The sequence below is a fragment of the Hesperophylax consimilis genome, chromosome 26 (genome assembly GCF_061612785.1).
Source record: "Hesperophylax consimilis isolate HC1 chromosome 26, BYU_Hcon_1.0, whole genome shotgun sequence".
Taxonomy (NCBI): Eukaryota; Metazoa; Arthropoda; class Insecta; order Trichoptera; family Limnephilidae; genus Hesperophylax; species Hesperophylax consimilis.
In genome coordinates this window covers 15,557,073-15,580,794 of record NC_142861.1, presented here as the reverse complement: position 1 = coordinate 15,580,794, position 23,722 = coordinate 15,557,073, and the positions used below count along the sequence as shown (strand labels likewise).

Below are 23,722 nucleotides of genomic sequence, written 5' to 3'. Positions count from 1 at the left end.
TTTGTAAAGTACCTTTTCATTATAGATCATTTTGCACGCGGTCTGTCTCTCTTACACTTGCTTGAAATTGTACACCATCCAATTTGAATTTCGTAATCATGGTAAAACTCAGTTTTGCATGGAAATATAGGCCCAAATTGGGCTAAAAGTTACTTTTGTTTTTCTTTATATAGGGTTTTCCAATAAGAGGTGTTATTTTGAATAGCCCGCTATTTCGGTAGATGTTACTTTTGAAACTGTCATTTTTTGACATTTGACAAGTAGAAACTACGCCATTAATAAAAATGGAATGATACACGCTTCAACAACGCATTGAAATTGTTAAAATTCACTTGAGTGAATCAAACGCAAATCATCTTAAGTGAGGAGGCCCATTTCCACCTCGGTGGCTTCATCAACAAGCAAAATTGTCACATCTGGGGCTCGGGAAACCCAAGAGTTATTGTTGAAAAGCCTCTCTATCCTCAACGTGTGACTGTTTGGTGCGGTTTATGGTCCGGCGGAGTCATTGGACCTTACTCTTTCGAAAATGAGGCTGGAGCAACAGTTGCGGTGAATGGATTGCGCTATCGAGGATTGATTAAATATTTTTTATGGCCGGAATTGGATGGTATTGACCTGGACAACGTTTACTTTCAACAAGACGGCGCTACGTGCCACACAAGCGACGAAACCATTGATCTTTTACGATTGAATATCTAAATAACACCTCTTATTGGAAAACCCTGTATTATGACTTCAACGCAATCAAAACAAAAATAAGCAGCTTTTAGTAATCCATAGCAACTGAGTTTTTTCAAATTGACCTAAAAAATTCCAACTTTAGACTCGATTTACTCGAAGACGAAGTTACACGACAAAATCGACTTCAAATGTGATATAGATTCAACTGTTCCCCGCTTATACCACTAGTTTCCGAACACCATGTATATAGTCGGTAATACAGTGAGATAATATTTACACTTAGAATTACCTAGTAGATTTTGTGGAAGTAGTAAAGATGTGTCAAATAGACTGGTGGAACCCTCTCATATGAATGTTGCGAAGTTTGGGGAGAGAGCATTCAAAACGCTGAGTTCTGATTCTTGGAATGATTTTCCTTTTAGTTTGCGGCTAGAAACTAGTTTAGAAAACTTTAAAATTAATTTAAGAATACACTTTTTTAGAAAAGGCTTTACAGAGGAACGACTGCACGGCCTTTTTCATAGAAAACTTAATATTGGATTTGAGGTGAAAAATACTTGAAAATGAAAAATAAATTTAAACCAAATGAATATCAAGTAACGATGCGAGATATTTTATTTATTTGTGTTTTAAATTATAAAATAATTTGATTTATTATAATTATTTTAGAGGCAACTTTCTCTATTTTTGTGTTAATAGTACCTGATAATTAAAAAAAAATCTTGCCACTACTGTGTTACAAAATTTTAAAAATGTATTTTTTGGGTCGAAATATTAATTTATATACATACAGCAAATTTGTGTTAAAACATTAATTTTAATTTAAAATGCCCATCAAAACACTATGTTTAATCCATTTTTTTGTTATATTCCATCATTTTATATAGAAGCAGGGAAATTTTTTTGATAATTGTTATTAACTCACAAATAATTGCAAAAGTACCTCTAAAATCGTGAAAAATAGAATTCTTTAATATCATCTTCTATAAATAGTATAAAATAAAGTCACTATCCGCGTCTGTCTGTTTGTTCGCTTAATTCTTCTAAACTACGCAACGGATTTTGATAAGGTTTTCACTATCATTTAGAGAAGTTCTTCTGGAAGGTTTACATATATAATACATGCATATTATACTTATAGAAAGTAGAGAAAAGTCTATGTTTTATAATCAAGTCGTAAAAATATATTTTCGGGCACTACATTGCTAACGCTGGCTAAACCTTATGAGATATATCAAAATAATGTACTACGGAATTATATATCAAATTTATTGATCATTTTAAAATTTGTTCTTATTAACGCCAGGAGTGTTTAGAGCAGAGGTTCCCAAAGTGGTCTATATCGACCCCCAGGGGTCGATATCGGCTTGCTGGGGGTCTATGTCAGCGAGAAAAAAATTTGGGAGTCCACGAGATACAAATGGGGGTACATACGAGCTGACCCCCATTTACCTCAAGTCAACATTTAGGAGTTCCGTAAATGACACAATACACCTAACACAAATATAATAGACTGAGAAATTACTTATTTGATATTTGTATTTTTATATTTCGTAAAGTTGTTAATTGAGGTATATAAATAGAGTCTACGCTCCTTTTCTCGTCAGAATTAATATATTCAAGCAAAACATTGCACACTGGAAGCCGCGAACTTGTTTTTGAAAAACGTCCAGGGTAATAATGACGTTCAACATTTAAATGCACTTTACACAGACTTCAAAACTAAGTTTGAGGACATTTTTACTGTGGAAATAGAACGTTGAAGAATCGGATATCATGTGACAAGAAGAACTGACCGAAATAAGCACTGACAAAGAGCTTAAGGGGCAGTTCTGTGGGGCTAGCTACAGAAAGAAATTCCCGTTGCTTATCCTGCTCCATTTTCATTTGGTGTAATACCTCACAAGGGTGCCCCTGTCTGCACAATGTAAAGACAGAGGAACTATACCGCCACCCGGTTGTAGGGCAGGCAAGGGGAGGGAATCTTTTTACGCAAAAATAAATGATTATCACATGGGACATTAATAGTTTTAGGGAAATTCAATATTTGGCAGGCAGGGGGTCTACGGAAAATGTTTTTTTTGGCAAGTGGTCTACGGGGCAAAAAAGTTTGGGAACCTCTGGTTTAGAGAGTGGTTTGACAACCGAGGAATATTTGACGCAATATATCTGCACCGGAATGATATACAGAGTCGAATTAAAGTAGATGTAATGTAGTTTTTTAACAGTAACATTGTGGTATACAGTAGTGAATGGTGGACGAAGTCAGAGACGCCCGAGAAACACATAAGCAATAGCGAAGCATTGCGGACTCCACTAGTATTTTACATTTCAAAACACAAATAAACGAAATAATTCACATCTGTATAAAATATATTTTGATTAAAAAAAAATACATTCAGTTTTGTTGAGTATTTTGACGACAAATCAAAAAATAAGTTTTTTTTTATGAAAAAGCAAGCGCAGCCATTCCTCTTAACAGTAACAAGTGTATAAAGCACACCTTGAGGTGATTATATCAGATATCAAATTTTGCCATTTTACTATTTATAAAATCAAACAGTTTCTTTACAACATTTTGGTACAATTCAATTACATTTTAAGATATAGTTTTCTTTACAATTGCATACAAGCCATAATTTGGATTTTTTACATATTATGTAAAAACAATTTTAATCTAAACATTGATCAAATATGAGTTTATTTTCTATTTTATTTGCACTTCCCTGCATATTTAACCTGCAACAGTAAGACCCAAAAAAAAATCTCTTACTTGCCGTGTTAATTGAATAATATCTTAATGTTCATCGTCAATACGTTTATATTCTAATATGTATATGGAAGTTTGTCTATGGAGTATATTATGGTGATGAGAAAATAACATGGCAGAGGCATTTCTCACAATAAATTACTATTGCACAAATTACAGATAACAATATGTATCTAGATTCTATAACAATATCAAAATATAAGAAATTCAGAAAATACCAAAGATATTTTATAACGGCAACACCATCCTCAGGAGTCATAAAGTCAAATATTGTAACCAAATTTGGGTAGGAACTTTCTTAACATTTAGAACACCAGACTCATTTTTTAAATTTATAATTTCAAATCAAAAATGGAATCAAAAAATAACTGGAAAGTTTTTTAAGTGCAAGCGATTCTGTTAAAAATTTGTATGCACTTTCTCATGGCATACAGGTTTAAATCACACATCAAAAAATTTCAGCTAGGGCGAAATTCAAATGCCAGCAGCGCATGAACGGTTTGTTGGCGGGAAAAAATTCTTGTCACTGGTGCACAAACGGTATTCCAGAGTTTAAGGTGCTGGCTAATTGTCTATTGCCTATTGCCGAACAATTGTCTTGACAGTCAAGATTGCCATAATGAATCGTTTCTCAACCTGAGGGTTGCGATCAGGTATAGGAAAGGTTACATCTGTCAAATAAGTTACGTATATGAAAAATCATTTTATTAGACAATGATTTTCAAGTTATAATCAAATGTTATCTATACTTACTTCTTAATCTATCTATATAAATAAAAATGTAAATGTTCGTTTGTTCAAAATCTTAAATCTCCGAAAGTTATCCATCGATTGCTTTCAAATTTTTACACAACGTTGCACTCGAATACGCGTGTGTTTTTATATACCTATATTATATAGATGTCACCTGTAACAGGATCTTTTGGACGTAAAAGCAAAACGCGCTATTGTTTCTCTATCTGCACAGACAGATTGAGCCTGAGCAACGCGTGGCGGGGTATAGCTAGTAAACTAATGAATAAAGATGTGTTAATTAATTAATTTATGCGTACGGCACTCACCGCTCTGTTCTGATGAAATAAACAAACATTATTATTATTAAAAATGGCTGACCTTACGTTTTTTCGTCTAAACACTGTACTAAAATTATTGATGATGAAAAAACACACATTTTGCTAGACAAATGTTTTGTGAACATTACTGTCGACTCACGTTTTTGAGGTGACAATAATGTTCATAAAACATTTGTCTAAACATTTTATTAGACAAATGTTTTATGAACATTGCTGTCACCTCATTTTTTTGAGGTGACAGTTCATAGTTCATAAAATATTTGTCTAAACATTTTATTAGACAAATGTTTTATGAACATTACTAAAATTCACAAAGTTCCATAAATTTTTATTAATTTGCGGTTGAAACTTTTGGTGTCATAGAGGTGTACATTTTAATTTTTCTATAGTTAACGTCTATTTGAAAATAAAGCATGGTGATTTCTCACCATGACAGTAAAGGAGAAACAACAATTAATCTGAGGGGTTAAGGGGGTCACAGCACTAAAAAAGGTTGAGAAACGATGCCGTAATGTATAAGACAAATTCAAAATACAAGTTAAAGAATTATAGAATAAGATTAAAAAAAAAAACTTTAAAAAAATTGATCTAAATACATATTTATGCTTTATAATTCACAATATTGACATTTATCCTTTTTTCAATGTCATTTAATTAAATAATACTATATTATATATTAATTTATGTAATGTTCACCGATTATACGAAACGGAAGTCACTTTTGTTGTATAAAAAGTTCTTATATAATAAATGTAGACTCGAAGACCGTTTTGTTCTTCATTGTAACATAAAAGGGAAGCCACAACTGTTTTTTATATGAATTTGAAGCACTTTTGTTTGTCGTGTGGTATTCGAGTCTTAAACAAGATGGAGTCCGCCCGGTATTGAGTATTTAATAGTGGCATATAGCCAAACACCTGGAAAAAAGATATTATTTAATAAAATTATCAGAAAATATTATATAATTAAGATTATATAAAGAATACCCTTGAGGAGTCTTTATAAAAGCTTTCAACATCTGCTGATTTGGAGGTGGAATAGTTAATTTTGAAGAGCAGAATTGAAAGCAAAGAAGATTTTTTTGAGAGACAGAAGAGAGTGGGGAGGGGAAGGAGATGGGAAGAGGAAGGTTAGAATGTCACGCCCATTCAAATCTGATCATTTAATAATAAAAATAAATATTTTATTATCTTCCTTTTTTGTAACAAATAGAGATTTGATATTCTGGGATCTCCCGTGCTGAGGATTTCATTTACATATTATTAAAATTTTGTAGCATGGATGACATCATCTCTAAATAGTATAAAATAAAGTCGCTATCCGTATCTGTCAGTATATTTTCTATTTCTGATCTCCCTATGTTTCGTATCCAGCTTTTTGTTTGAGATTTAAAAGTTATAATGTTGTTGTGAGTTTTGACTGAGAGTAGGATTTAGTTGTAGAGTTTAGTACTTAACACAGCTAAAACCATTTCAAGCAATGTTTCGATTCTGAATGTTGCTTTTTCGCCAGAGTGATGATAAGAGTATCTTCCTGTTTAGTGACCAGATATCAATAGTCGAGTAATTCACAACCTTTCTCTTTCCCATCTACTTCGCCTCCCCACCCCTTCCGACACCTCAAAATACTCCGACTAGGATTGACACAGTCCCACTTGCTTCGAACAGTCAAGAGAAGTTGGGACGCTTGTGTGGAATTCATATTCAAAATATTTTTAAAATAAAAATAGCAGAGGATTGAGCATGCAACGTCTGGGTGGGAAAGCAAAGCTTTTGGACCATTAGGCTACTACAAAGTCAAACATTGATGACAGAAAAATTTCCAAAGCTCTGTTGCCATGAAAACCAAAAAGCCATGAGTTTGTTATAATTTAATTTGTTTACTTTGAAACGTAACAAAAGTTATTTTTACCTGTGTAAAGAAGTTAATACACTTATGTCGCTCGTTAAAGTGCGTTTCGTCCTCTGAGAGAGAGACGGGACATCCCGGGCAGCGAAAGGTCCAGCGGGAAGTCACCTGGAACAAACGGAAAAGTTTTTAAGCTGGTCCCTCTCTTTCCTAAAAGTGTGGACAGTCAAAAATACATAGTACATGCACAAAAATGCACAGTCCTCTTAACTAGGGATTCCTGTCCCGAGGCAGACTGTAGGTTGCTGTGTTGTTGTTTATTTTTTTTATTTATTTTATTCACATTTAAACCCGCTAAACTACTTGTGTAGTTTGTCAGCAGGGACATAGAGACAACATTTATACACTCATAAGATACAATTTGAACGGTACATAATTACATAAATTGGTTACATTGCAGAAAAGTTTAAATAGCAGCATAAAAGCCTTATATAATAAGCAAGTAAAAATAAATGTATGAACAAATTAGTATTATCAACATAAAACATAAAAGCCTTATAAAATAAGCAAGTAAAAATAAATGTATGAACAAATTAGTATTATCAACAAGTACATCAATAGTTTCATAAATAGAGGTAAGTAGTCAGGTATTACAAAATAATTGTTTTTCCATTTTCTAAGAATATGAATTCCATTTCAGGGGCATCAGTATAGATCATTATTATCCAATAACCATTTCCTTAGATTATATTTAACATTGGCAGTATACATGTTATTATTTTTAATTGTCATTGGTAATAAGTTAAACATTTTGGGTACTATATAGTTTAAAGTTCTTTCACCATATTTATTAGTACATTTCGGAACTACCAGTCCTTCATTTTGAGTGAATCTTGTGTTATGTTTATGGCAAACTCTTTCCCTATACAATGAATCAGACAATATAACATGTTGACTTACAATATTATAAAACAATAATCCTCTGACAGGTAAAATATTCAGAGACTTGTATATTAATTTAATGTTACTTCTGTGTTGATTGTCATATTTATGGATTAACAATTTTATAATGGAGTTTTGTAATGTTTGTATATAGCTTATATTAGTTTTACAAGAATGTCCCCAAGAAGTAATTCCATAACGTATAGTGGATTCAGCCAGAGATAAGTAGATTAACTTTAAAGTACTTATAGGCACGAAATATTTTATTTTATAAATCCTACCCACAATAGCTCGTAGACGTTTACAAACATTAGCAATTTGTACATCCCATTTCATGTAGCAGTCAATAGTAACACCCAAATATACATAACTTTTGACAAAATCAATGGTTTCACATGAACAGGGCTGTGCAACATTTTTATGTATGCAGTCAAATGTGTGTGTATATAATGAAGGAATTACATTACATCTGGCGTGTGGAGATCTGATGTGCATAATTTTAGTTTTTTTGGCATTTATAAAGAGGCCTGCATCATGCGACCATTTCAGTAGGGCAATAAAATCATGTTGCATAAGGTTCATTGCAGTAACCAGATCTTCGTGCGATATTACGAGCGCCGTATCGTCTGCATATACAAAATGTTTAACAAATGAAAACAATTTTCTCATAATTGAGACATAAATAATATAAAGGGTTGGCCCTAGAATTGACCCCTGTGCAACACCTGTTGAGATATATTTTCTTTTGCTAAATTTTTTAAGAATTTTTACTCTTATTTGTCGATCAGTTAGTAAATTTTTTAATAAAACTAGCAGCTTTCCTCTAATTCCTATTGCCTCCAGTGTTTCTAATAGTTTATTTGTATCAATGGTATCAAATGCCTTAGAGTTATCTATGAATAAAACCAAAACTTGTTTTTTTAGATTTAATTCATAATTTATGTGATTTGAAAATTCCTGAAGCAGCATTTCCGTACTTTTTTTCTTTTGAAATCCATATTGGTTGGGATCCAACAAAGAGAAAGATTCTAGATATTTATTAAGTTTTATGGAAATGTATTTTTCAAGTATTTTTTCTAGGGCTGGCAATATGCTTATTGGCCTATAATTTTGAATATCTGTATGTTTGCCCCCTTTGTAAATTGGCCTAATGATGCTACTTTTTAGTTCATCTGGTATTACTGCTTGCGATAAAATTAAATTGATAAAGTGTGTTATAACAGGCCCTAAAATATTAATATGTGTCTTAATGTCAAACATTCGAATGTTGTCAATCCCTGGTGACTTTGAATTGTTTAATTTGCTAACAATAATATTGATTTCTTGGCAGGTAGCTCTGGGTAGGTACATACTATGTTGCACTTCATTCGGCCTGACGGTCGATGCTAAATAATCACATTTATGTATCATAGAGTTAACACTATTTGTAAAATATTCAACAAACTTATCTGCTACGGTTTCTTCATTATTCGTATTTAACATATATTTCGAGATTATTTCGTCACAACTACTTTTGGACTTGCGTCCTAATAATTTATTTATTTCATCCCAAGTTTTTTTTGTATTTCCAAAATAATTTTTGAATTTATTGTTAAAAAAGGTAGACTTACATTTAATAATTTCTTTTGTCACCTTATTTCTGAAAGTTTTATATTCCAATTCAAAGAATTGATTGCTAGGAAAATTCTTCCACCTTCTGTACAATGAATCTTTTTTTTTAATGTTTTCTAAGATATTAGAAGTTATCCAAGGTTTTATTGACAGAGGTCTTTTTTTGGGTTTATAATTCATTACGATTTTACTCTGTTCATACAAATTCTTAAAGTTGTTTTTAATTTTACTATATAGTATATTGCAATCTTGTTCCTCAAGCAAGGAGTGCCACTTAAAATTATGAATGTTTTTGTCGATTTTGTTTTGCGATAAAAACGAAATTCTTTCCCCGTGTTCTGGGGCTTCTTTCCTTGCACTATATTTAATATTAACTGCAGTTAAAAAGTGATCCGCTATAGTAATATTATTACATACACATGAGGAAAGAGAATCGCTTTGTTTACATCCACTGTTAAATCGGACAAATATGTGGTCTAAACAAGTACGAGTAACTTTTCCTGCTAAAACTGCTTCTCTAGTTACGTCACAAATACATTTGATTAAATAATTATCCGACATTATATTTTCATATGCCATAATAATAGGGTTTTGACAATTTAACAAGTCTAGATTAATATCTCCTATAAGTAAAACATTTTCTTTGGGGCTTATAGTATGCAGAATGGCAGATATTTCATTAAGAAATTGTGGTTGGCTAGAGTTGGGGGGGCGGTATATTGCTATGATGTTTAAAATACTCTTGTTTGGAAGTGTCATAGAGCCAAGCACACATTCAAAATGATTTGTTTCTATTGTTTTCTGTTGAAATGTGAATTCATTTCGAACATATAGCAATATACCTCCTCCAGATTTTTTAGTTCGGCAATAGTTGTAACAATTAAATCCAGGAATATTATACAGACAGACAAGATTCGGTGTTATAGCCGTTTCACATAACATTAACACATGAATATGCTTCCAACAAGTATTTAAGTAGACATTCAAAGTATCCCAGTATTTATAAATCGATCTAACGTTCAACTGAACAATATTAATATTTTCCATATTGTAGTTGCTATGAAACTTTAGCCAATCACAGAAATTATGAGTATTTTCGTAATCTACCTCGTCATCTTCTTCAATGTAATTAGACGCCATAATCAATAGTTGCAAAGTCCTTGGCAAGGGCAGCCTTGTAGGCCGGGCAGGAGTCCTTGTCTCCAGTCGGATGTGCAGCGGGCTTCCCAAATCTTGTACAGGTGGCGCAGACAGGCTCGGCGGCGGCTTTTGGGCAGTTTATCCGGGCGTGACCTTCGCCTGCGCAGTGTCCACATCTTTGCTGGTCCTTGCAAAACTTGAAGGAATGTCCGATCATTTGGCACTTGGAGCACACTGTAAGTCCAATGAAGTCACGAACACGGCACACATTCCAGTCCACAAAGACTTTCCCCTGCTCCACCAGCACGTGACGAATGTGGGCAGGAACCTCGAAGACCCGGTGGCAAGTTGATCCAGTTCGAGCGCCAGCAAGGTGACTTAGCTTGCAACTTTTTACTGCGAAATCTAGGCCTGCTTTGTCCTGGGCTCCTGCTAAGGCATTTTTTAGGAAGCACTCGTCCGTTAGGTCACGAGGAACGTTGAAGAAAATCACCCTTGGAAGCCGTTTTGTTGGTAATCGAGCGCTTAGAGTGTCCGAGTTTGCTAGACATGGGGTTTTCAGTATTTTATCCTGATCTTCTTGTGTTGCAGTATGGATTACAACACCTTTGTTTCTGATACTCCTAATGCCCGTCACACGGATTCCAAGTTCTGATGGTCGTAATGTATCTTTTAGTAGCTGTTTCGTATCGTCGCTATCTTTTGTAGAATCCAGCTTTGGGAAGATGCATACAGCAGGTTTGGGGGTCCCAACGTTAAGTCCTGAGCGGTTGATTGATGGTATCATCTTCTGTGGGCCATTTTTCACAATATCGGCAAACGATAGGCTTGCTTCCGTGGCATCGGCTACTCTACGCATCACTGGTCCTAGATCTGACTCCAACTGCAATATTTTTTCTAACCTGTGTTGGTTTTCTGCTTTTTCAATCGCGATCTCTCCCTTTGCCACTATTAATTTGGCATTGACTGTTGCCAGATCAGCTTTGAAGCCCTCTCGTTCCAATAACAGCTGTGAAACTGATCTGAATACAGCGGATACATATGCGCTTATCCGCAGTTGTTGATCCTTTGAGACTCTTGACTGCTTTTCAGCAAGGACATCTTGGAGTGCTCTTAGACTTGCTTCAGTGTCGTTCAGTATCTGGACTGAGGACACTGGGATTTCACTCTCATTTTCAGACACGTCGGAATAGTCCGATGCTCCGTCAGATTCCTCATCTTCAACCACTGGAGAAATCATTCCCGAGGCCTTTTTTTGTGATGGGGACGTCATCTTATCTAGCATTCTTTTTTTACGCCGATGGCAGCATTCATCAGGCATCGGTGAGATGGACATTTCAATGAGAACAAACACACAATCTTAGGTTGTTTTAAAAACTTTCGATAAAAATGTTTAGAATCCGCTAGAATAGTATTATTTTATTACTGTTTTATCAAATAAACTTTTTTGGCACTTAAATTTTCCATATAAATACTGTTTGCACACGAATTCGGAGGTTTTTTTTAGTTTTTTTGCAAGAGCAAAGTGTAAACACGAACTGCTGTCACTGCGATTATTGTTACAATCGATTATTGTTACTACATAATTTTTTATGATTTCCTCATCTTCATGTTTGTTGATTTTCTCATCTTAACACTATATGGTCGGGCATTTTCCCGTCAAATCACAGCGTAGCGTGGGTGTTTTTTTAAATTTTAGTGCCAAAATTAGACTTTCCGCAAAATATTCATATCTTATGATCTATTTGATATTTTTCGATGAAACTTTCAGTGTTTTACTTTAAAAAGATGTCTTTATTTATTTACTTAGCAATGTATGTGTAATTCCTTTTTTTTATGAACAAAAACATTCTACTTTCTTGGGAATCATAGAAAAAACAGTATTTCACAATCGAAATAACTTTATTCATACAAAATTATTTATAATATATAGATTATTTAGAAATATTCAATAAAAAAACTATAACCTAATAGTGCTTCAATGTGTGATAGCGTTCGAAACACTTTCCTTTATGCAGGGGCACATTGCAAAACTTGCACATGCACCGCGTTTCACTGCGTAGTTTGTGAGTGGAACATACGCGACAACGACGTAAAACGTTTTTATTTTTGCCGGTTCCGACTAACGGTTAATAACGGTTTGATTCCTCCACAAGGAACGCAAACAAATTGTCGTCGATAAACAAATTTACGGCATCCACCACGCTGTCAGGAACGTCCTCGGTATTTATTCCTGGCTGCCCTAGAAACTCCTCCAAAACTGGTGGAGTATCTCTTGATGACCATTCTTCGCCATGGTCTAAATCAGAACGAGATGATGAACTTATTCTTCTTCGGGTAAACTTTGATGGAAGAGGAATAACATCTTCTTCACAAGGATCGTAATTGGATAAACTTTATATGTCACTTTGGCAGGAACAATTAGATAAATTGTCAGCAAACAATTCATCGTCACTCTCGTATGTATCTTGATTCATTTTCGGGGAAAGTAAAATTATAATCTTTGGGAAAGTTAAATTATGTATAACATTCAAAAATCATATTTATCAAAAACAATATCACTCGAGAAACAAGAGGCAGTTCAAAAATTTATAAGTATTTAATACGAAAATTTAATATCCAAAAATGTGTAATAAAAGCAAAATGAACTCAGAAACACGAATATAAGACGTCTGTACGAAAGCGGTATAAAGCAGTTACTTGTGAGACGAACGAAAATGCAAAAACAAAATCCTTTGTTTTTGCAATCCCAAAATTATCACGTATATCAGTTAATAAAAATGATTGCAATGTTCTGTTTATTTTTACCCTTGTTATTTGTTGTTGTGTTTCAAACTCATTGTATTGACAGGTAGATAGATAGGGTACCTCCGACAATAGAAAACACATGACCCCGCACCCATTTAGAACCCCTTGTTTACAAGTTTCCTGCTCCTTACAGCTTTGTGCAACATAATTAGTAAACTCGTCTCCCGCGTCTTACTGTAAAAAGGCGTATGACGAGTTTTCTCGTTTCCCGAAAAGAATGTGCTAATATTTGTTGATTTCCTTATCTTAATGTGTGTAAAACTCATCTTCATGTTTATAAACCTCAATTCATGTTTGTTGATATTCCCATCTTCATGTTTGTTTACTGTATATTTTGTTCTTCTATTCTTATTATTCTTCTAGCATTCATAACACATGCCCAGGTGACCTCAATTGCGACTTCTCTATGAAGGGTAATGAGAGTAGGTTGTTAAAGGATAAAACAAATATGTAGGAATTAACAAACCTTGACAGGCGGCTTCCTCGTGACGTGCGACACCAAAAAATTCATGGCGATATCCTCGCAGTTCATGTACTCATCCACCTTATCCCTGATGGCTTGGGGCAGCCAGTGCCAGTAAAGATAAGCATAGTGGCGGTGCACGAAGGCGGCCCCCGTCAGCACCATGCTCAGTTCGCAGCTGTAGTTAGAGTTGTAAAGCCAGCCCGAGTGGTTCGCATCCCAGGCGTGGTAGCGACCAGGGAAGCCGACCACCCGGTCACGGTGCTCCCGCCACACCCTGGAACAAGGGGTGAAGATGTGAAGGTTAGATAGTTAGATAGCCACCTTCGGGAACTCTTCCCTTGTGTGGCCTTCAGGGGACCAAAGGGGAGTGGAGAGGAGAGATGAGGCTCTCTTCCCTTGTGGGGCCTTCAGGGGACCAAGGGGGATTGGAGAAGAGAGATGAGCCCTGGGAAGACACATTGTGGAACCAGAAGACATAGCCACATATCCGATGACAACTCTGGTGAACTTTATAAAAGGGACCGGGTAACTGTTAAAGGAATGAGGTAAAATGGGAGATAGCACAATCGGCCTATGGCCTAAGACATTATAAAAGTCTTTAAATTAAAATTAAATTAGCACCATCAAATTAGCCAGAGCAGATTATGAATTCTTTTAAGGTTAAACGCAACGCTTGTTGTATTCTACGTGTTCACAGATGGCGTTAATTAATTAATTTTGTTTAAATACGCTTTTGCAAGGTATTGCTTTACAGTATTAAGAAAAAATATTTGTTTGCGCCGTCATATACGCAATATGAAAATGAATAAATAGTTTTGTCCATATAAAAACTCAATTCTATCGAGAAAGGCATACAAATACAATATTGGATTGAATTATCGGTAAAATATTGTATTTGTGTGCCTTTCTCGAAAGAATTAAGTCTTTAAACGAACAAAACTATTGATTCATATTCATATTGCGTATATACGGGTGCAAACAAATGATTTGTCTTAATATTGTAAAGCAATACCTTGCAAAGACATAAGACAGGCAGTCGCCTAGTGTGGTGATTTAATGTATCACATGTAAGAAAATGTATTATTGTATTATCATGTATTCTATAAATAAATAAAAGCGTATTTAAACAAAATTAATTAATTAACGCCATCTGTGAACACATAGAATACAACGAGCGTTGCGTTTAACCTTAAGTATACAGACATTGGTAACTAGCCTAGATCCTGAGGGCATGCTGTGCCCTCGGATACATCCCCATACCATGGCGGAAGACAAGGGTAGTGTTCATACCCAAACCGGGGAGAGCTGACTACGACCAACCAGGTGCATTCCGCCCAATTAGCCTCACCTCATTTCTTCTGAAGACAATGGAGAGGCTAATGGACAGGCACATAAGGGACGGGGCACTGAAAGAGAAGCCCCTCCACGAGTTACAGTTTGCTTACCAAGCAGGTAAGTCAGTCGACGCGGCACTGCACAGGTTGGTGTACAAACTGGAGCAGGCACAAGCGACTGGGGAACTGGCGGTAGGGCTATTCCTGGATATAGAGGGAGCATTTAACTGCACCACTATTAAATCCATTGATGAAGCGGCAGAAAGACATGGACTCGACAAAACCACCAGAAGGTGGCTGAGGAACATGCTCTCAGGCCGGATACTTACGGTGACAAGGGGTGAGGTAAGCATCAAAGTGCTGGTGACACGAGGGTGTCCACAGGGAGGGGTCTTATCACCCTTGCTGTGGAGCCTGGTGGTGGACAACCTCATCCGGAAACTCAACAACAGGGGCCTATATACGCAAGGGTATGCGGATGACATTGCAACCATAATAAGGTGTTGGGATGCAGACACAACCCGAGGCCTTATACAGTCAACACTGGCAACAGTGGAAGAATGGTGTGAAGAAACAGGACTGTCAGTCAACCCAGACAAGACAGAACTAGTAATCTTTACGCGTAAAAGGAAACTAGAAGGATGGAGCAATCCAACCTTCTATGGAAAGGAATTAGAACCCTCTGACACGGTTAAGTACCTCGGAGTCATCATAGATGCCAAACTGAGCTGGAAAAACCAGGTGGAAACTGTAGGCAGAAAGGCCTGTGCTCTGATGTGGGCAACTAGGCGAATCTGCGGCAGAACGTGGGGTCTCAAACCTAAAATGATGCAATGGCTTTACACAGCCGTTGTAAAACCAAGGATCATGCACGCAGCCCTGGTCTGGTGGAGGAGAACAACACTGAAAACAGTGATGGTCACACTCAATCACATACAGGGACTTGCATGCAGAAGCATCACAGGAGCCATGAGAACCACTCCAATACTAGCCATGGGAGTGCTGCTGAACCTACCCCCACTAAACATAGAAATAGAGGGGGCGGCGATGGCGGCAGCCTACAGGTTACATTGCAATGGCCAATGGAGAGGAGAGTTGCCCAGAAACAGTCACACGGAGATAGGAATAAGACTGAGGGCAATTAGTCCGACGGCTGGGATGAAGCAGGACGGCAAACAAGCCGAATACTTCTTCGGACAGCTGTTTAAAGTGACGTACCCCACAAGGGAGGAATGGGACACGGTCCCAGGTCCAAACTCCAAACAGGAACTAATCTGGTTCACAGACGGGTCCAAGATGGAGGAAGGAACAGGGGCCGGGGTCTGTCTACAGGGATCTAAGAGGGAACTCAGTATACCTCTAGGAATGCACTGCACTGTGTTTCAAGCTGAGATGAAAGCCATCTTAGTCTGCGCACAGGAGAATATGAGTATCGGGTACAGAAATAAGAACATAAACATATGTTCTGATAGCCAGGCGGCCTTAATGGCACTGGAAAGTAACCGATGCGACTCCAGACTGGTGATGGAATGCAGGACTATCCTAATAGAACTGGCGACCATCAATAAAGTAACCCTGCTCTGGGTACCGGGACATAAAGGTATTGAGGGCAACGAGCGGGCTGACGAACTAGCAAGGAAAGGGGCGAAAGCACCACTTGTGGGATCTGAGCCGGCCGTAGGAGTAGCAGCTTGCCACACCAAACTACATATCAAGAGGTGGATCAAATCCCAACACTGGAAGGAATGGAAGAAGGCACCCGGAATGAGGCAATCTAAAGTACTCATAAACGGACCGGACCCTAACCGAACCAGGCAACTACTCGATATGGACAGAAACTCACTGAGGGAACTGGTAGGACTATTAACGGGACACTGCCATCTCAGGAGACACATGCAACTGTTGGGAGTGGAAAACACCATCATCTGTAGGAAATGTGAAGAGGAGGAAGAGACTCCAATTCACCTATGGTGCCAATGCCCCGCTCTGCTGGGAATAAGGCTCAGATACCTGGGAAGACACAGTGTGGAACCAGAAGACATCGCCACATATCCAATGACAGCCCTGGTGAACTTCATAAAAGGGACCGGGTTACTGGCAAGGGAATGAGGTAAAATGGGAGATAGTACAATGGGCCTATGGCCTAAGTGCTCGCGGGGAACGTAAGTAAACCGCCTCCGACTATAAAAAAAAAAAAAAAAAAAAAAAAAAAAACTAGCCTACATTCACATGCATTACAATTACATTTGACAGTTTAAATCAATTACAATATCGTTAGTATGGCAAGCCTGTTCACTAGATTGTGAAATTTTTTGTTATACTTGTGTTATATTGTGAAATTTTGTGTTATACATACTGCGCATATACTGGGAAATTTTTACAAGGCACTATGTCCATTATCAAAAAACATTGCACCAAAAAATTTGGCACAGATATCAACAGATTTGAACTTGAGAAAATAGAGTTTCAATATGTTATTCAGAATATCACGACTATTGGCTCGGGACATGGATAAACGTCAACAACAAAGATAATCCTACCGATATTGCTTCGTTATATTGTGGCAAAGATATGATGGGTTGGCAAAATTTAATGAATAAATACACAAGTTTAGATTAAATGTATGACAACATTGAGAGAAAAAATTTTGAAATTTTAAATAAGGTTTTTTTTCACTGGAATGTGCCAGAAATGACATTGTTTACATCGATCTTGGTCAAATGTTGGCAGTTGTCGCCTAACCTAAGAACAACAATTAATTATTAATTGCATCTCTCTATACATAAAGCACATTTTTTTTCACATAAAAATCAACCTCACTAGAACTAAGCCTGTATCGAGGTTAACAATTTACATTTGAGTGAAGCAAACATAAGAGTAATCACAAACATAAAGTAATTAGTAATTAATCATACTGACATCCATAGGATATATGTAGGACACAGTCTAATGTAAAAAGTTTGTAACGAGATTCATTGGTAATTCGTTAATAAACAAAACATTGATGACAGATGGTTTATTTACCTGAAACCAAACATGATTTCATCATGTCTCAAATGAGCATCATCATCCACTGATAAAATAGCTTCCGTCTCGATTGCATCGTACGGCAAGAATCTGTTGTTCAGCGAATTCCTCAATGCTTTGACCACCACCACAGGCACACCGATATCTGGCCATCTCAAGTCCTCAGTTGGGGGCTTGGGGCTATTCCAAACAACTATCACCTTGTTCAGGTAAGGCAAGCCATACAGACGAGCCAGACTGCTCAGCAATACTTGTTCACGTTCATACGTCAACATCACTATCGTGAATTGTTCTCTGGGATAATTCCCTCCCAACGATTCGCAGAATTCTTTACCGGCCCCTCCGGCACCTTTACCAATTGGACGAAATCCATGCTGAGATCCGATGAATTTAGCGTCCGACGGTAAAACAAGATCAAAAGGAAGCTGAGGATACAGGTGGAACGGATCACCCCAATCATTCCACACTTCGTAACCTTGCGTCAGCATCAATGTGTAATTTCTTTTATATGCCGGACTTGCGTACGGCGCCTCGATCGGTCCCAACGATTCCTCAGGCTCGGAATCGGGAATCACAGGATCGGTCCTCAAAGGCACAAATGTAGAATTGAACACAGATACGGCTTTCACAGATTCTATCGGTTTCGGAGGGATGTTCAACCTGTTTCTAATGATCGACACAATTGTATCGACTGTGGCTTGAACAGAGCTGAGATATCGCTCCCAAATCAGTCTCCCCTGTCTGCGCATGCTCAATAAATCCGCATCAGAAATTGCACGCAGGAAGAAATGCAATTCAGTGATTCTCGCTTTCGGCAAAAACACGGCGCACTTCTTCCAATCAATGACTTCCGAATATGGCAACAATATTTGATCCCCTCCTAGCAAAACAGGAATCGCTCCAGATCTCAAAGCTTCAAACAATCTGGCTTGCATTAGAGTCGTGCTTACATATTCAGGATTACCTGGCGCGAATATCAACACATACGTTGAATCTTTTAAAACGTTTCTTCTCGACGTGTCGGTACCGCAGAGAGACCAATCTTTAATTGGAGCAATTGTTTTTTGCTCTGTAGCAGGAACGCACTCAAATTGGAAATAAAACTTGTCGGATGAAACCTTTTCCAGCGCCATTCTTTTCAGATATTCAATTACAAAGTCGTCTAACGCGGCTATATCTTGCATGTAATCGTCGACAGAATCAATGTCATTCTTGATAACTTTTACGGTTGGTTTTAATTCACCTTGAAAACTTATAAGATATCTTCTTCTTGCCGGTACAATAGGTGGGCATTCATGCCATACATCGCCTCCTGGTGGTCCTAACATTGGTGGAACTATCAAATCGTATCCTTGTCTAAATTGGTCTTGTAGATAAGTTGATTGTACGACCATTGCTCTTCCCGTGTTTAAGGATCTGAAGATATTTCCTGATCCGACACTTAAGTCTCTTCGGGCAAGGTTCAAGAGGATGTGGTTCCTTCCATCACCGCCCCAGTAAGGGAGGCTTTGAAGCATGGAAATGTTCAACGGAGATTCGAGCTTAAAATTTTTCTTGTCGTGCGTGTTTTCTTTTGGTGAATTTTCATCGTTTTCAGTGTCTGATGTCAGGGTTTGATATCTGGAAATAAAAATTGATGTTTTAACCAAATGCGAGTAGGCATGTAGTAGAGTTTTGAAATGAGAAAATGGGCACTGAATGATCTGTCAAAATCAATCATTACCCTAAAGCAAATTCTTGTTCAAATACACAAAAACACAAGCGAGTCATTTGGTTACATTTTGATTAAAATTCAGTAGAAGTGAGATATGTGGTGTAAAGTTTTGAGTCGAAGTACGGCGTAGTTTGAAGTAGTGAGTTAAGTCGGCTCGCATGTGAAACAAGCTACCGACATCTGTTTTTCCTCCTTCATATAAACCCAGACCCGCATTAATAAATCATAAAAAAAAAATTAAAAGACGGAGTTGTGTTATGTTCCATCCTTTTTACATAATCCTGCAAAGTTAGGTATGATGGTGATGAGTCTATAGATAACGAAAACAAAGGAGATGGGCAAATGGGGAGATGCACAAAAGTGTCGCTAACATTGTTCACCCATACTACTGCAAATGTCACCTATGCAAAGCGGCGCCCTGCCTTTTTTTATAGCACAGCAAAATGAATAAGCATTGACTAAGCCGATTGGATAGTCTTTACAGTTTGGTGGTAATAAATAACAAACATTCTAAATTACCTCATATTGTTCTCAACGGGTCGACTGGGTAACGCCTCTCCCACCAGCACCACAAAGATGCACGCCTCCTTCGGCTCCCTCGTCAGGTGCGCATTATACCCGAGCGTCTGCTTTATAGTCGTCTTCAGGAAGCCGTCCACGTCGTGTGAGTCGCTCACGACCGTGTGCCGGTCCGGGTCGTACAGGAACACAGGGAAGCCGGAGGTAAGGGAGCAGCGCGAGTGGTCGAAGCACGAGAACATGCGGCAGTTGGGGACTTGGGTAATGTGGGGCGGGGTCAGGCGGGGGGGGATGGCGAGGGACAGGATGGCGCGAGGGGGGGCTAGCTCGGGAGTGTTGCGGACGAGCGCCTCGGCGTGGGCCACCACAGCCTGAAAACAAACATTATTTTTGAAAGACACATAATTATCCTGCGGTACACAAGGGAGAAGAGGTACCTTGAATAAATGCTATTCTTCTTACTGGACATTTATCTGGATACAGACAATAAATCACGTCTTCTGTGTCACAGTTAGTGGCGGCTCGTGACTTTTGGGTGTGTATTAGACAAAGATATTAGAAGAACGAGATGTGCTACGCGCAGTTCGTACTGAGTGGAATTGTTTTGCCGAGTGTCGCCGGTTTTGTTCACCAATACTACTGCACACCTTCGCTTGCGCTAAGGTATCCGCACTAATACATAGAACAGATTTCTGTGCGTACACGTCCCGATACCGTTCAAAGTACCCTAATTAGGTAGTACTCCGGCTACGGTCCGGCGGCCAACATAACATATCTCGTTCTTCTAATATCTTTGGTACTAGAGTGCTAATATTCCAAAATTTGGCATAATTGATGTTGTTGAACCTGAAAACGATTTTAACATCAATAATGTCAAATTTTTCAAACTCTTAACTCTTCCAGATATGTGACGTTTAGTATCAAAAATGGCCACCTCCATAAAAGTACTTTTTGAGATATTGTAAAAAAAAACTATTTTTTGGCAGTTTTTCATACTGTCGCTTATTTTTAAAACATTGATCATTAACATGTATTTTGAGGTATTTGTTTCATTCCAAATTTTGCGGCGTTTTCTTGAAACGATTTCCCCGAAAAGTGATGCTTGTAAACGTTACAATGAGTACAATTTGTTTTATGTTGCGATTTATTTTTACCTCTTTCTGTTATAAAGTTTTGTATAATAAAATGTTTCAAAATATAGTTGTTGAAAAAATCGCACAAAAGCGTAGCGTGTTTGGGATGAACCGAAAGAACAACGACATAACAGTTCTAGTGTGAAGTGATTTATTGTTACACACTGAAAAAAATTTGTGTATCCCGAGACAGCACTTACTCGAAGATAAGGTTTTTCCTTTTTAAATAAAGAAGAATTTTTTTGTCCTTTGGTTATCTTATGTCTGAAATCTTAATGGGTTACATAAATACAGTTGAATTTTATCCCATTCTGTTGTTTTTATGCCCATTATTAAGAAATGCTAAGAATAGCTAAGATGAAGCAAGAAGAGGCAGGGGGAAGTAAAAAGAGGCAAGTGGCCAACAAGAAGCAAGAATTTCTTCAAGAAGAGGCCAAAAGAGCTAAGATGAGGCAAGTAGAAGCAAGATGAGGCAAAAAAGAAGCAAATAAGAAAAGGATAGAAGAGCCAAGAAGAAGCAAGCAGAAGCCAAAAGAAGCAAGAAGAGACCAGAAGAGCCAAGAAGAGGCAAGAAGAGACAATACAAAGCACGAAGAGCCAAGAAGAAGCCAGAAGAGGCAAGAAGAGGCAAGAAGAGACCAGAAGAGCCAAGAGACCAGAAGAGGCAAGAAGAGACAACACTAAGCATGAAGAGGCAATAAGAGACAATACGAAGCACGAAGAGCCAAGAAGAAGTCAGAAGAGGCAAAAAAAGACTAGAAGAGCCAAAAAGAGACCAGAAGAGGCAAGAAGAGACAACACTAAGAATAAAGAGAGAATATGAAGCAGGAAGTGCCAAGAAGAAGCCAGAAGAGGAAGGAAGAGACCAGAAGAGCCAAAAAGAGACCGGAAGAGCTAAGACAAGGCAAGAAGAGACAACACTAAGCATGAAGAGGCAATAAGAGACAACTTGAAGCAATAAGAAGCGGGAATCGAAAAGAAAAAAAGGAACGCTCAATCAGTTCCTTTATTCCTACCCATCCTTAATTTTAACATTGGCTTATTAGATTGCCATATGGTATACATTCAGTCAATTAAACTCCAACTAATCCTCAGAGCACATGTTCCAAATCCTAAAAAAACAGTGCCCCCTGGTGTACCCTTCTCACAGGGACAAGATTGCTATTGGCTGGGGTGCTACTATCATATTGTGGGTTTCAATTTTATCTGGCCAGTTTTTAAAGTAATGTATCGTAGATAATTCAATAAAGAATTAATTGTCAGAATCAGTGAAAAATGAGATTTTGTGTGGATTCAACCACTTTTGAAAGTAATTTTCACATGGTGATTTATTTGTGCTACCTCATTTAGCCAAAGTTTCAGACAGCATTATAGTGTCCATCATCAGGGCAGATGTGACACTGTAATGCTGTCCGAAACATTGGCTAAAGAAGGAGGTAGCGCAACACGGCATAATACCCCAAAAATAAATCACTGTAATACTTTTGGCTGTGAAAATCTCAAACCACATTCAACTGTTACATATATTTTTTTCAGCACTGATTTTTACTGAGATGTATTTCTCAAAAATTTTCTGAAAAAACTAATTTCGCACTTTTTGTGATACGCGGTGTTGTAATAACAACGATGTGATATTTCGATAAACGTCAAAAACCTTTTAAAAAATGCATTCTGATGATCTATAATTCTTGTCAAAACCATAAATAATAGAAACAAAAGGAGACATGTCATGGAAGCGTGCAGACTGTCACCGAGCTACAACCAAACTGCACAGATTATCAATGCAGCTACGCAATGTATGTTAAGCGTTTGTGTGTAGGTGGAAACAATGGCGCGGGGGCAATGCTGTACGTAGATGTACTTTGCATTATTATGGGAGAACAATCATGCCCCGTCTCCTGTTACAAAATATCGATTGAAGATTAAGGCGATCGACCAGAGACATCACAGCTAAGCTGACAGCTGCGTTTCACTCTCTAGGTAGTTCCAAACTAGTAGAGCAACAAAGAGTTCGTATGGACACGAGGAACCAGAACAACGATGGCGACGCAATGAAGTTACGAACATGTAAAGAATATAAAATTTAATTTAATTTTCCCTCTTTTCGTTTACCATGTAACATTCATTAGTTAATATACTAGATTATTAGGTTTAAATAAACTGGCACCCTATTAAATTCATTAATTACTTGACCATCTTATAATATACTTTATGTTAGGAAGTGAGTTAGCTAAGAGTTTCACAGATGCACTCATAGAGGGCAGTGCAAAGAGCTTGCTTGGAAGTCCGCAAGATGGCAGCTAGTAGCCAGTAGTCGCCAGGGCCAGTTAGGCTGCTTACAGACAAACATGGTGTTTGCAGATCTCATTTAGCCAGCTCCTAGTTAGGTTGACTATCGAGTCACTATTGTAATACGCAAAGTATTGAATAAATCCCTGATTTAAAATAAAGATAATACGGACATGTGTCTAGTGTGGTAGTCGAAAAGCATGTGAAAAACTGTATACAAATATATTTTACGAATAAAGGAAAATAAAAAATAAAATAACCTTTTCTTTAAAATCTCCTTCCACGACGAGTTAGAGAACTGTTTGTGGGAACACGACACTTTATAATCCTTTACCCTTAGGTGCTGGAGCCCTGCAATTGCAGT

General features: G+C 37.4%; 1 protein-coding gene across 1 annotated transcript in view; it reads right to left on the bottom strand.

Annotated features, from left to right (window-relative positions):
* Positions 1 to 1,393: 1,393 nt before the first annotated feature.
* The window catches only part of botv (exostosin like glycosyltransferase 3), a 28,710-nt gene continuing 6,381 nt past the window's right edge, over positions 1,394 to 23,722 (bottom strand). Inside the window, exons 4-8 of the mRNA XM_089647200.1 lie at positions 19,937 to 20,307; positions 17,701 to 19,323; positions 13,343 to 13,616; positions 6,439 to 6,543; positions 1,394 to 5,444 (exon numbers count right to left, since the gene is read on the bottom strand). Of these exons, the coding sequence (XP_089503326.1) occupies positions 5,340 to 5,444; positions 6,439 to 6,543; positions 13,343 to 13,616; positions 17,701 to 19,323; positions 19,937 to 20,307 (2,478 nt within the window). The 3' untranslated portion in view covers positions 1,394 to 5,339. The remainder of the gene's footprint in view (positions 5,445 to 6,438; positions 6,544 to 13,342; positions 13,617 to 17,700; positions 19,324 to 19,936; positions 20,308 to 23,722) is intronic.